The sequence below is a fragment of the Amblyraja radiata genome, chromosome 14 (assembly GCF_010909765.2).
Source record: "Amblyraja radiata isolate CabotCenter1 chromosome 14, sAmbRad1.1.pri, whole genome shotgun sequence".
Taxonomy (NCBI): Eukaryota; Metazoa; Chordata; class Chondrichthyes; order Rajiformes; family Rajidae; genus Amblyraja; species Amblyraja radiata.
The window spans coordinates 49951369-49963660 of NC_045969.1; the positions used below are offsets into that span (position 1 = coordinate 49951369).

The window sequence follows — 12292 nt, forward strand, 5'->3', positions numbered from 1 at the left end:
GGTAAAAAAGGATGTTGCTAAATGTGAAACATGTAACTAAAGTGTCGGATAGCCTTTTCTCTTCATTTTATCTGTGCCAAATCAGAAGGTGTTGATTGATGCATGCAAATCCTGGCAGTTTTCCAATGCTGTACTAATGTGGTCATTCTGCGTATGTGATACTGAACTGTTGGCAGAATTTGCCAAATCACACCTAACTTGAATATTATCCTCCCCTGATGCACCTATTCAGTATGCCCTATACTTTCACATTGGCTGATACCAGGGCTAGATACAGCAGAGCTGCTCATCAAAACTATCTGGAGGTAGACACAAAATGCAGGAGTAACTCAGCAGGACAAGCAGCATCTCTGGATTGAAGGAACGGGTGGCATTTTGGGTCGAGACTCTCCTCCAGTATGAGTTACTCCAGCATTTTGTGTCTATCTTTGGCGTGAACCAGCTTCTGCAGTTCCTTCCTACACACTACCTGGAGGTCCCGGCCAGTAATGCCTCTGTCCCACTTAGGAAACCTGAACGGAAACCTCTGGAGACTTTGCGCCCCACCCAAGGTTTCCGTGCGGTTCCAGGAGGTTACAGGTGGTTGCTGGAGGTTGCAGGTAGTGGAAGCAGGTAGGGAGACTGACAAAAACCTCCGGGAACCGAACGGAAACCTTGGGTGGGGCACAAAGTCTCCAGAGGTTTCCGTTCAGGTTTCCTAAGTGGGACAGGGGCATTACTGTCAAATTATCTGCTTGGGCTGGTAGTGAGAATTAAACAAATTAGTTTAGATATTCAGGAAAAATGTGGATTGAAAGACGAACTGATTAGAAACAATGATATCATTGGTTTTAATATCATTGCAAACTCCTCCTAAAGGAATCTTTACACACTAATTATTACAATTACCCAACTGGAAATCACTTTCATATGTATGTAATTACAAGTGGAAAATTGATTTCAAAATATTAATATTTTTCAATGATTGACCAAGCACAGGCAAGTGGGACTAGTATCGCTGGGTCATTGTTGGCCCGTGTGGGTAAGTTGGGCCAAAGGGCCTGTTTCTACACTGTATCACTCTATGACTCTATGCAGTAAAGCAGTAAGAAGGATAAATGAACCAATTCGAGATCAACATCGCCAATGTTGAAGCTCAGATTCACTTGGTCAGTTCTGTTGGCCAGTCGCAATGACCGCATGCTTATTGCTCGACTCCCAAACTGATGCTCTGTTCTGAGCTCTATTACGGGAAGGTGGGCAGAAGAAAAGATTCATGGTTGTGTTCAGAACCTCCTTGAAAAACCACAACACTCCCACTGACTGCTGGGGATCCATGGGCCATCACTTCCCCAAGCGGAGACGGGCCATTCAAGATGATATTGAGAATCCATGCATTGGGAGCAGACACAATCCTTGTATAAGTGGCTGAAGGAGGGAACCATCACAAACTCCAATCAAGTAATTTCTAATGGGTGATTGACTGAAAGGCCTTCATGCAGTAATCACAATTGACTGTAACTGATCCAAGTTAAATCAATAACAAAGAACAGTTGCAGCAGTTGTAACAGGATGATGATCTTGGATTGAAGTACAGGTAGCCTGTTCCTGGAGGCAGGCACAGTTTCTGCCTCGTAATTTCTGGGTGGAGGCTCTGCTTCAGGTGTGTGGCTCACAGCAGGTTGGCTGGTGAATTTGGACATAAGCAACGGCCAGCTTTTACATAGTCATGCCCATGTATGGATCTAGGATGACTCTCATTCATTTCGTCAATGCCTTGCGGGTCAACCCCGCGGTTGGTGGTGCGACCGTTGATGAGGACGCGGGGGAACTGCCATTGGGGGTTGGGGGGGGGGAGAACAAAGGAGGACCTGGCATTGGGGAACCGCCGTGAGGAGGGGGGTGGGGGGGGAAGAGATCAAAGGTGGACATAGAAACATAGAAAGTAGGTGCAGGAGTGGGGCATTTGACCCTTCGAGCCAGCACCGCCATTCAATATGATCATGTCTGATCATCCAGAATCAGTACCCTGTTCCTGCTTTCTCCCCATATCCCTGGATTCCATTAACCCTAAGAGCTATATATATCTCTCTTTTGAAAACATCCAGTGAATTGACTTCCACTGCCTTCTGTGGTGTAAAATTCCATAGATTCACAACTCTCTGGGTGAAAAAGTGTTTCCTCATCTCAGTCCTAAATGGCCTACCCCTTATTCTTAAACTGACCCCTGGTTCTGCACACCCCCAACATCAGGAACACTTTTCCTGCATCTAGCCTGTCCAATCCCTGAAGAATATTTCCATCAGACCCCCTTCTCATCCTTCTAAATTCCAGTGAATATAAGCCCAGTCGATCCATTCTTTCATCATATGACAGTCCCACCATCCCAGCAATTAACCTGGTGAACCTACACTGCGCTCCCTCAATAGCAAGAATGGCCTTCCTCAAATTAGCTGACCAACACTGCACACAATACTCCAGGTGTTGTCTCACCAGGGCCCTGTACAACTGCAGTAGGACCTCCTTGCTCCTATACTCAAATCCTCTGCTATGAAGGCCAACACGCCATTTGCTTTCTTCACTGCCTGCTATACTTCTTGGTTCTTGGTTTTCCAAAATATTCCAAATGGAATTTAAACTGGAGGTGGTGAAGGGAGGGCTTAAGCCAGAAAGGGTTATTGGGAAGAAAGAGCTACTTTAAATTTAGTTGCATCTGGTTGGGTAACTATAGTTGGGTGGAGATTATTCTATGCTTTAATTGTGCGGGGGAAGAACGAATTGCTTCTGAACGAATATACCTGCATGTTGACTTTCTCGGGCACTCTGTAACTTTATCAGCGTTGTTTATATGGCGACTATTTGCATACCCAAGGTATGCAAGCAAAGAATTTCACTGTGACAATAAAGTATTTCATTCTATTCCATTCCAATGTGAGAAGTCCGACCACCACGGGAACGCCGTTTAACGAGTTGTTCATCAGCTACTTGTTCAAACAGGGGCTACAAATGAAAATATGAATTTCTTGTTTTGTGTGTGGAGGGATGCGCATAGTCTGGGAAATTTTAGCCTCTGGTCTGCAATTACTGTCTACTACAGCCGATCGTTCTTACCGCCGCCAGCCACGCTAAACGCCTGAACATGGACACAAAAAGCTGGAGTAACTCAGCGGGACAGGCAGCATCTCTGGAGAGAAGGAATGGGTCCCTTCAGACTGAGAGTCAGGGGAGAGGGAAACGAGAGATATTGACGGTGATCCTTACAGACATTACTATTCTTTGCTAACGCCCGTGTTTGAGGTACATCGAGGCGAATCCGCCCTGGACCCTCTCACAAACTTCCAATTGTCTAGCGCTCAATATCTGCGCCCTAAACTGGGGCAAGATTGGAATACTCGATACAGCTGGAAAGTTAGTGTGGACACGTGGGGACTTTGCCTGCTTACCATTCTTTGAAAGTTTGGCAAACAACGAGTACCCACGAGTAGATACGGAAATTAATGTAAGTTGTCACAGTGGGCAAGGTTTTCATGTTTCTGGTCCCGTTTGTCAATGGCCGTCATGAAAGAGATTTGTAAGTAAAGTTGCCGGAAAATGATATTCTACTTTAGCCTCCGTTCCCTTTCTGCTTCTACAATCCTTAGTAAAACTACGAGATTGCCTGTTCAAACTCTAGGCACACGCCCAGGAAACTGTGTTCACCTGTGCAGACTCTATCCATTGATATTCAGTTGCCATAACAACTCACAGGGTTAAACTTGTTGTGGGAGATGGTACAATTTTCGTTCGGTCCAGGCTGCGAGAAGCCTCTGAAGTTGAAATGTTGGATTTCACGCAGGGAAACGCAGCCTGCCAAAAGCTATGCCTCGGACTGAAGCGCCGCAGTTGCCCCCGTCTGTTTCTCCGCTGTAAGCTGACGGCACCGACTGATGTAAACGGGGGGGAGAGAAGCGTTTGCTCTGCAGCGGCCGGAGCCGAGATGAGTAGAAGACATCCACCAGCTGTAATTTACGTTCCCCGGACCTGCTCATTATTCCAGCGTGATGAAATGTGAGTGAGTGAGTGTGTCTCGTCAGGGCCAATGATAGCGGTATGGTGCTGGCTGTGGGCAGGCTGGGGGAGAACTGGAACACTGCCTTTCTGTAGTACAACACAATATTATTTTGTCAGGGGAACTAATGCTGACTGTACCTGGAGTGGATAGAGGCGCGAAGCTTAGAGCAGGAGAAAAGGGAGCAATCCTTTCCCAATGTGGCCCGAACCGAGTTGAAGAAAGGCGCAGTATGGAGCTGAAGTGAGCGAGAGAGCCTCCTGCATGCATGGATGTGTTTAGCTTTGTGAAGATCGCTAAGCTCTCGGGGTAAGTGTGTATCATCCAGGCTGTGTGTGTGTGCACTGTGTCCACAGTGGAGCGTATCCAGGCTTATGGCAATACCGTCCCGCAGAAATGTGTGGCGTGCATTACAAAACAGCGCGGATCGATAGCCACGGCTATCATTAAGAAGTGGGAGCGTGGGAGACACGATGCATAATTTCCAATAAGGCCTATATAATTTTTCTTTGGCTGATAGAATCGTGGATTAATGGTTCCACTGGATTGCCTTCAATTGTAAAACTGTGAAATTAGTAGATGGAGCGGACGAGTGTTTGTATTGGAACGGGCTGATAGATTAACACGATCATTGGAAGATTTCCGTGTATTGCATTTCACTGGTAGAGAATCAGAACATAAGGATATTGATTTCAGTGGTTTATGAGTTAGCGGTAATAATACTACTTATCCGTGCATTGCAATCTGCAGACATATCGATTTTTTTCTCTCTCCCCCCCCCCATTTTTTTTTTTTTTAAACGTAAGACATTTCTGTGACATTCAACACTGTTGACTTGGTTAGTTTTTATTTTTCGTCCCTGACTCGAAAAGTTAAAAACAGCCTTTCAGCTGAGAAGGGATACTTGTTCGCCTGCCTGCCTGCCGTGAATTCTGAATAATGCTTGGGTTTTTGGCAAAAGGTGCTCCCAAAACCACAAATGACCGCGTTTCATTTAGCTGATGTTGAAAAGAAACGTGAGCCCACTAGAATTCCCTCACTGTTGAATTGTTCCCGCCGATGGGGTCGGGGGTAACCAAAGATACTAGAGGAGCCTTTGGGGGTAACTAAGAATTGTCCCACGTGTGAATGATATTCATCCCCTTCCCACTAGCAGCTGTGGATATAACGGCACTTCCCACAGCAGATGTATATTCTCTTTGCTGATTTCAATCCAGCAAAACAGATTGTTTATTGCAAAGGGACATTTTGCATTCATGTATTAACTAAAAACAATCCAAAAGCTCATTCAGTTTGGTGGGCCATGTGCTAATGGCAAGTCATTATCGATGATTTTGGTTTGTTCTTAATAGGTTGGCAGTATGAGCCTCCCCTTGTGATGATAAACAAAAATCGCGAAGGATGCAAATTTGTATCAAAAATTGGGAGAAGTGTTCAACAGGTCAGTCAGCATCTGTGGGAAGAAAGGTGTTTATCTTTCCCCGATACTGCATAACTGGCTGAATGTTCCCACTATGTATTATGGATTTGCAGTTTTAGTCGGCAAGTTATTGGAAGGATGGTATTTACCGGAAAGTGTGCAGAAAAGATTCACGTGGACACTATTGGGACTAGAAGGCTTGAGTTATAAAGAGTGACTAGATGGGCAGGGATTTTTTCCCCCCCACTGTAGGTTGAAGCCCAAACTTACTGTGGTATAAACAAGCAGTAGGAGATAAGGTGAATGAATGCAGATTTTCTCTCAAACTTTATGGAGAAAGTTTCAGGGACTTTCTCCCTAAAACTCCCTCCTTTTTAGGGAATCTAAAACGAGAGGGTATAATTTAAAATACGAGGGGAAAGATTTAATAGGGACCCGAGGGGCAATATTTGTTTGGTATATGTAACGAGCTGTTGAGGTGGGTACAGCTACAATATGCATACATTTAAAATGCATTTAGACAGGTACATGGCTCGAAAAAGGTTTAGAGCGATATGGGCCAAACACAGGCAACTGGGAGTAGCTCAGATTAGACATCATGATCAGCATGGAGGAACTGGGCCAGAAGTTCTGTTTCTGACGTATAACTCTGTTATTACTCTATAAAACAGAAATGTATGATTGCACTGCAAACATCCAAAATTGAAAAAAGGCAATTATTCATTGAAAACTTAAATTAGGGCAGTTTTAATTTGTGAACCAAACACCTTTTGCTGCCAATGGTTATATAAATTCTTCAGGGAATGTAATATTGCAACTTCCCAGCACTATAGTTCCTGAGCAAAATTAAAGCAATGGTGAGCACAGTTTATTCGATAAAATCTCCCGTTATTATTTGTGTTATTGGACAGAAGTTAATAAAGGCCCGGTTCAGGCGCAAAACAACTGTTTGTGGAACAATTTCTAAAAAGACTGGATAATATTGTACAGGCAACTGAATGGAACCAAATGGGGAAATAGTTGAGCAAAGTGACAAAAGCCACAGCACAAATGCTGGAACTTTGAAATAAAAATGGCTGGAAATATGCAGCTTCCCACTCAGACTTTCCAAAGGAAAAGACAAATTGGTGTTTGGGTAATATTTGATATTGGAGAGTTAATCAATTATTATCCTACAGATTATTCTCATACAATTATTATCCTACTGTCTAAAATATTTTTTGTGTACTAGTTTTTATATTGAATATACATTATCTTGGTTATGGCAGCACCTCAAAACTAAAGTTTGATTTAGCTTTTGGGGCTAACGGGATATGGGGAGAAAGCAGGAACAGGTATGGATGATTAGCCATGATCCTATTCGAAAGGCCAAATGGCCTACTCCGGCACCTAGTTTCTATGTTTTAATGTGTACCAGTCTTTCCCCCACCTTCTGGGTCTAGTACCACCTGCTCCAGGCCTCTTCAGGAGAGAATTGAACTGGAAATAATTGTGGCAATGTGGATAACTCGAAAAACATCTTGTCAGAGATTCTGTAATCAATTCCTGTTTTGATTTCACAAATTCTACTTTTTGACATTCCTTTCAATTCTGTTTCTAATCCACAGAATCCATCCAACCAGAGAATTTAAAATGCAAAGGACACCATGATGTTCTTTTTTTCCAGTTGAAGTGCAGTTCATATCCAAATGATGTGAACCAAAGTCGAGTGTCAGTCAACTTTTCTGTGGGCCTAAGCAAATTACATTGAGATTAGGTGCATATTTAAACCCAAATAAGGAGCATAGCGTTAGTAGATAAGGGAAACTGCAGGTCCATGAAATTTAAATGAGAAATGTCAGTAAAGGGAAAGGAAAGCAATATGCCTCGTGGCTTTGGAGAAGGCTACGTTTGTCTTTCTGTTCCCTCTCCCACTATGTTTGATGACTCCTAATGCCCAGCTTATGCTCTATGGCAGGTACAGGTTAAGCCAGCAGCAGGTGGCGCAACGTCAGTGTTTGGCCACTGCCTTATTTTTTATAGCCAGATTCCCACACTTATTATATGATGCTGTGACAATCTCTGCACATATGCTCAGTAGCAGCTCTGGATATGATGGCACTTGTGAGCCAGGTTAGCCTTGTTATTGATCACCATTTGGCAGCCATCATCCATAGGGTGCAGTTTGAAATACCTTTTCTTCAGGAAATATCCTTTAATTGTCCCTGTCGTATTTCTATGTAAATGCGCCATTTTCTCAGGATGTGGGTGTGCCAATGCCAGCAGATGGCACAGAACACCTCCAGTGCAAACTGAACAGGGTGGCATCGTTCCATATCTCGGATCAGATCGGCACGTCTTGCGATGGAAACAATTGCCAGAAGCCATTGTGCGATTGGCAAAAAAGAATGAAGCAACAAATGGCAGACGTGTTCTTGAAACCCTAAATGTCAGAGGAAAAATATTGAACCAGATCGGTGAATAGATGTCTGAAATCCACGTGTAGTATTTTAATACAACATTATCTTTTCCATGAACAGCTTTGTGCATTCTATTGCTCAGAAAATGTCAGATACCCATATTAGATGAACATAAATATAAAGTATTTTCTGAAAGTGCAAATATCAGACAATGATGAAATGAGAGCAGTACTTTGGTGCTCTCATTTTAACTCGTAATTGTTTTATGTGAGTGTTTCACCATTTTAAGGTCAGAAGCAAACATGTTTGTTGTTAACGGGGGGAAGATTTGGAGCAATGGATATCTGCACGACGTCATCTAGAAATTGGGTTAATCCAGTGGAAAAAATAGAGCTTGGTTTAACCACAGAGGATTCGTATATATGAGATCTAAAGTTTGGTGGAAATTTACCATTTTCAGAAAACATGCTATGACAACTTGACTGTATAAGAAATGAGCCATTAAGATTCAAATAACTCATTGTATCTAGGTTATTGTAGATGCATGGAAGATTTGTGTGGCCACTTAGGAAATATTAATGCCTTTGTCATTGTAAAAATCGTATATTTTTAAACTTATTCTGACTTCTTTACTGGAAGAATTGAAACATTGTAATGTGAAATGCTAGTTAACTTGCACTAATGTTCAAGTTAGTATGGGGCATCAGCATTTGTGGATCTATTTATCCCATATTGTTCTGTGTGACTGCAAATGTCTTGAATTATTTTTGACAATGAAGTTAGTTTATTGCCCTCATACAGCCACATTACCAAAACATAGTTTCTCCACGTAATTTGGTGCTGTCCTCCAAAATACAAATGATTTATTTTTGAACTGAAATTTCAATTAATTTCAAAAACTTCAATTAGATTGAAATAGTGTTAAGTTGGGATGTGTTTAAGGTTTTGGGAGATGCTGCATACATGTTTTTCTCTCTTAATGTAATGTTCATAGTAAAACAAAATTGAGTTTGTACCATTATTTTGTTTCACAGTTCTGTGAACATTCATGCCATTTTTCACGTGTGTGATCGACTCAGTTGAGTTCAGGATGGAATGCTGACATTGAATCGACTCATTTCTGAGGTGGAGGTCTATTTAATTGAAGTATCTTCTGGTGTTTCAGTGAGAAGTGAGGCAGCTTTGGCTTGTTGTCTCAAGAGGGGAGAAAATGAGTCCCAACCTGATGAAGAAAATAGCATTTGTGTTAAGCTGCATATCGCTTAGAAGCAGATATCTTGGCCAGGATGACCATGGATCATAGAAGAGCACAGCACAATAAAAGGACGTTCAGCCCATAATGTCTGTGCAGGACCAATGCCAAAACTAATCTCATCTGCCAACCCATGGTTTAATTCCGTCCATTCTGTGCACATGCATGCACCGCTTAAATGCTACTACAGGTGCACAACCTTTTATCCGAACATCCAAATAACGAAAACCTCCGAATAGCGGCCATTTTTTCGGTCCTTGAAGAAAGGTCCTTGAAAACGTTCACCGAGGGCGGCCTGCAGAGGTGACAGCGGAACCTCCGGTCGGTCCTCGAAGAAAGGGGAACTAAATCCCCATTCATAAAAGAGAAGGTGAGGGTATATTGCGCGGGAGGGTTAATAATTGACAATCTGCTGCTGCCTGCCCGCTGAGTTAAAAAGTTCCCACGGTCACGATACACAGTGTATCGTGAGTCAGTTTCACCCCACCTACACCCCTCTGCTTCCCGGCCATGTGTGTGACCCCTTCCCTCCCCTCTCCAGCCCATTGCACCGGCGCGGGGGCTTTGCACTGTCTTCACGTCGGCGATGCTAGCAGGATCGTGTCAGTCACCGGAGACGTCAGGACCAACGGGACACCGACCCCCAGGCCCACTGCAAGCACGGAGATCCCAGAGACCCACAGCCAGCAGCAACTCCAGCCCAGCCCCGCTCCAACTCCAGAGGAATACGTAGGGGCAGAAGCTGATGGTGTGCAAGGTACGTCTTGTTCTTGGGGTGGCGGATGAGGGGGCGCAGCTCGGGCTGTGGGCAAACTGCCACTTGTCGCCGTAGCGGTCCATCGGGGAGCGGATTCCTCTGGAGTTGGAGGGGGAGGGGGGTATTGTGCTGTTTGATCGCCCCCTGCTATCCCAGGGACAGGGAGACATAGCGGCTTTTTAGACTGGTGGGCAATCACTTCCAAAGTTCTGCCCACACAGTCAGTACACCTCTCCTACACTGCATGTCATACAAACATTTATTCTGCAAGAAAAAACTACATTGAAGACTCAAACTCTTCGAGTAACTGCCGGGATCAAGGCGCAAACTCGCGACCTTGCGGATATGAGCCGAGCACTCTACCACTGAGCCAGCCATTAAAATCTACGCTAAAAAAATTCCATTCCGAAGACCGACAAATTCTGAATTACGAAAAGTGTCTGGTCCCAAGGCTTTCGGATAAAAGGTTGTGCACCTGTATTGTATCTGTATTTATAATGTTTACTTGTAGGTAATGCAAGTAAGTTCGGGTATGAAATTAATTTAAGTTTTAATTAAGATTGTAAGTTAAATGATAAAGTGAAACAATTTAACACAGGTGGTGTTTGTTTCTTTAAAGCCTTCCCATCTCCTATCGGATATTAGGGGAATTGAGGGCACACCTAGTTTTGTTGAAAATTGGTTTCAAAGCAGTGTAATGGAATGTACATACACATTAGTTAAAATTAGATATATAGGTTCTTTATGGCTGTATGCAGCATCTGTGAACTCGTATCTATGAAATGGCCAGACATTTCTAAGCCTGGTATTTCACCCAAAATTTCAATTAAGATTGGAATTGGAAGAACCTTCTTGCAAGATGGGCTTGCAAGATTTTCAGGATGTCCTAAAGCACTTCAGTCAATGGTGTACTTTTGAAGAACTGTCATTATTGTGCAGGCAGGCATTAAACAGGTTTGGGGGATGCACTCCACTCGCCCCTGTTTGTATCAATGGAGTTGAACCCCATTAGAAGTATTTTGGCAGTATGCTGATTGACTAAATAAAATGCTTTTGGGAGTTTTGATTGTCGATTAATATTGGCAAGGATTTTGTGAGAACATGTCACGGGGAAAATGTCACAATTCTGCATAAAGAAGCAATAGGGTACTTGGTTTAACATCTCAAATGAGAAACTATATTGTACTACTTCAGCAGCACAGCAAACATCGCCCTAAGTTCTGGGCAAGGACTTAAACCCACAACCTTTGAATTTGAGGTGAGAATTCCACCACTTATCTAAGACGGGACTAACTTACAAGCTTACATTGTGGTGCATCAATGTGTTGTATCAGGAGCACTCCAGTTGGTCTAACTAATGAAAAAAAAAAAGTTACAGGCAGTACAACTTGAAAAACTGACTGCACCAGTTCATCATGAAATTCATCAACAATACCGGAGGAGCACTGCATCTGTCTTTCCCTGGTGATATCACTGGCTTTTGACATAGTTGTTTATCCCCATGGATATATCTCAAGTGGGTCACAACTGTCCAGGTGTCACCTTCTGTACATCGGCAAGACCAAGCGCAAGTTCGGCGATCATTTCGCTGAACACCTCCACTCAGTCTGCCTTAACCTACCTGATCTCCCAGTTGCTCAGCACTATCTCCTACTCCCATAACCAATCAGACATTTCTGAGCTGGTCCTCAGAGAGAGGCCCAGTGCAAATTGGAGGAACAGCGCCTTATATTTCGCTTGGGCAGCTTACACCCCAGCGGTATGAACATTGACTTCTTTAACTTAAAATAGCCCTTGCTTTCCCTCTCTTTCCATCTCCCTCCCCCTCCACCTTCACAGTTCTCCCACCAGTCTTACTGTCTCCGACTACATTCTATCTCTGTCCCGCCCACTCCCCTGACATCACTCTGAAGAAGGGTCATGATCCGAAACCATCTATTCATTCTCTCCAGAGATGCTGCCTGTCCCGCTGAGTTACTCCAGCATTTTGTGTCTGTCCAGAACTATCGAAGGCTGTCTTTGCTGATGACAACGAGAATATTATGGTAGTCCTAAGTCCTAACTATCACAATGATGTCAGAGAACAATATCGTACACTCAAAATTGCATTGGGAATGTGCATTCTAACTCTTTCTCTGCTTTGTTAAACAGAAATTTAAATGTGCAACAATTAATGTATCTTGCTCGGGTGAACGAGACTGCAATTGAAAATCGACAAACTAAACGATTATACAAATATTTCCTTCTGGCCAGTCTATTTATCTTTTGCAATGGTTTTCTCTGTTTATTCCTGAAACAATTCAACATCTTATTTCCCAATGAGAGGAACACATTTTAAATTGTGCCCCTTTAAGGCATTTGCAGGTAGAACATGTGCAGGTTTGGAGGAAGTAATCAAATCAAATCAAATCAAATCAACCTTTATTGTCTTCTTGCA

General features: G+C 43.3%; 1 protein-coding gene across 1 annotated transcript in view; it reads left to right on the top strand.

Annotated features, from left to right (window-relative positions):
• The first annotated feature begins 4024 nt into the window (after nucleotides 1-4024).
• Nucleotides 4025-12292, top strand: part of frmpd4 (FERM and PDZ domain containing 4) — a 590061-nt gene continuing 581793 nt past the window's right edge. Inside the window, 1 exon segment of the mRNA XM_033033329.1 lies at nucleotides 4025-4336. Within this exon segment, the coding sequence (XP_032889220.1) occupies nucleotides 4296-4336 (41 nt within the window). The 5' untranslated portion in view covers nucleotides 4025-4295.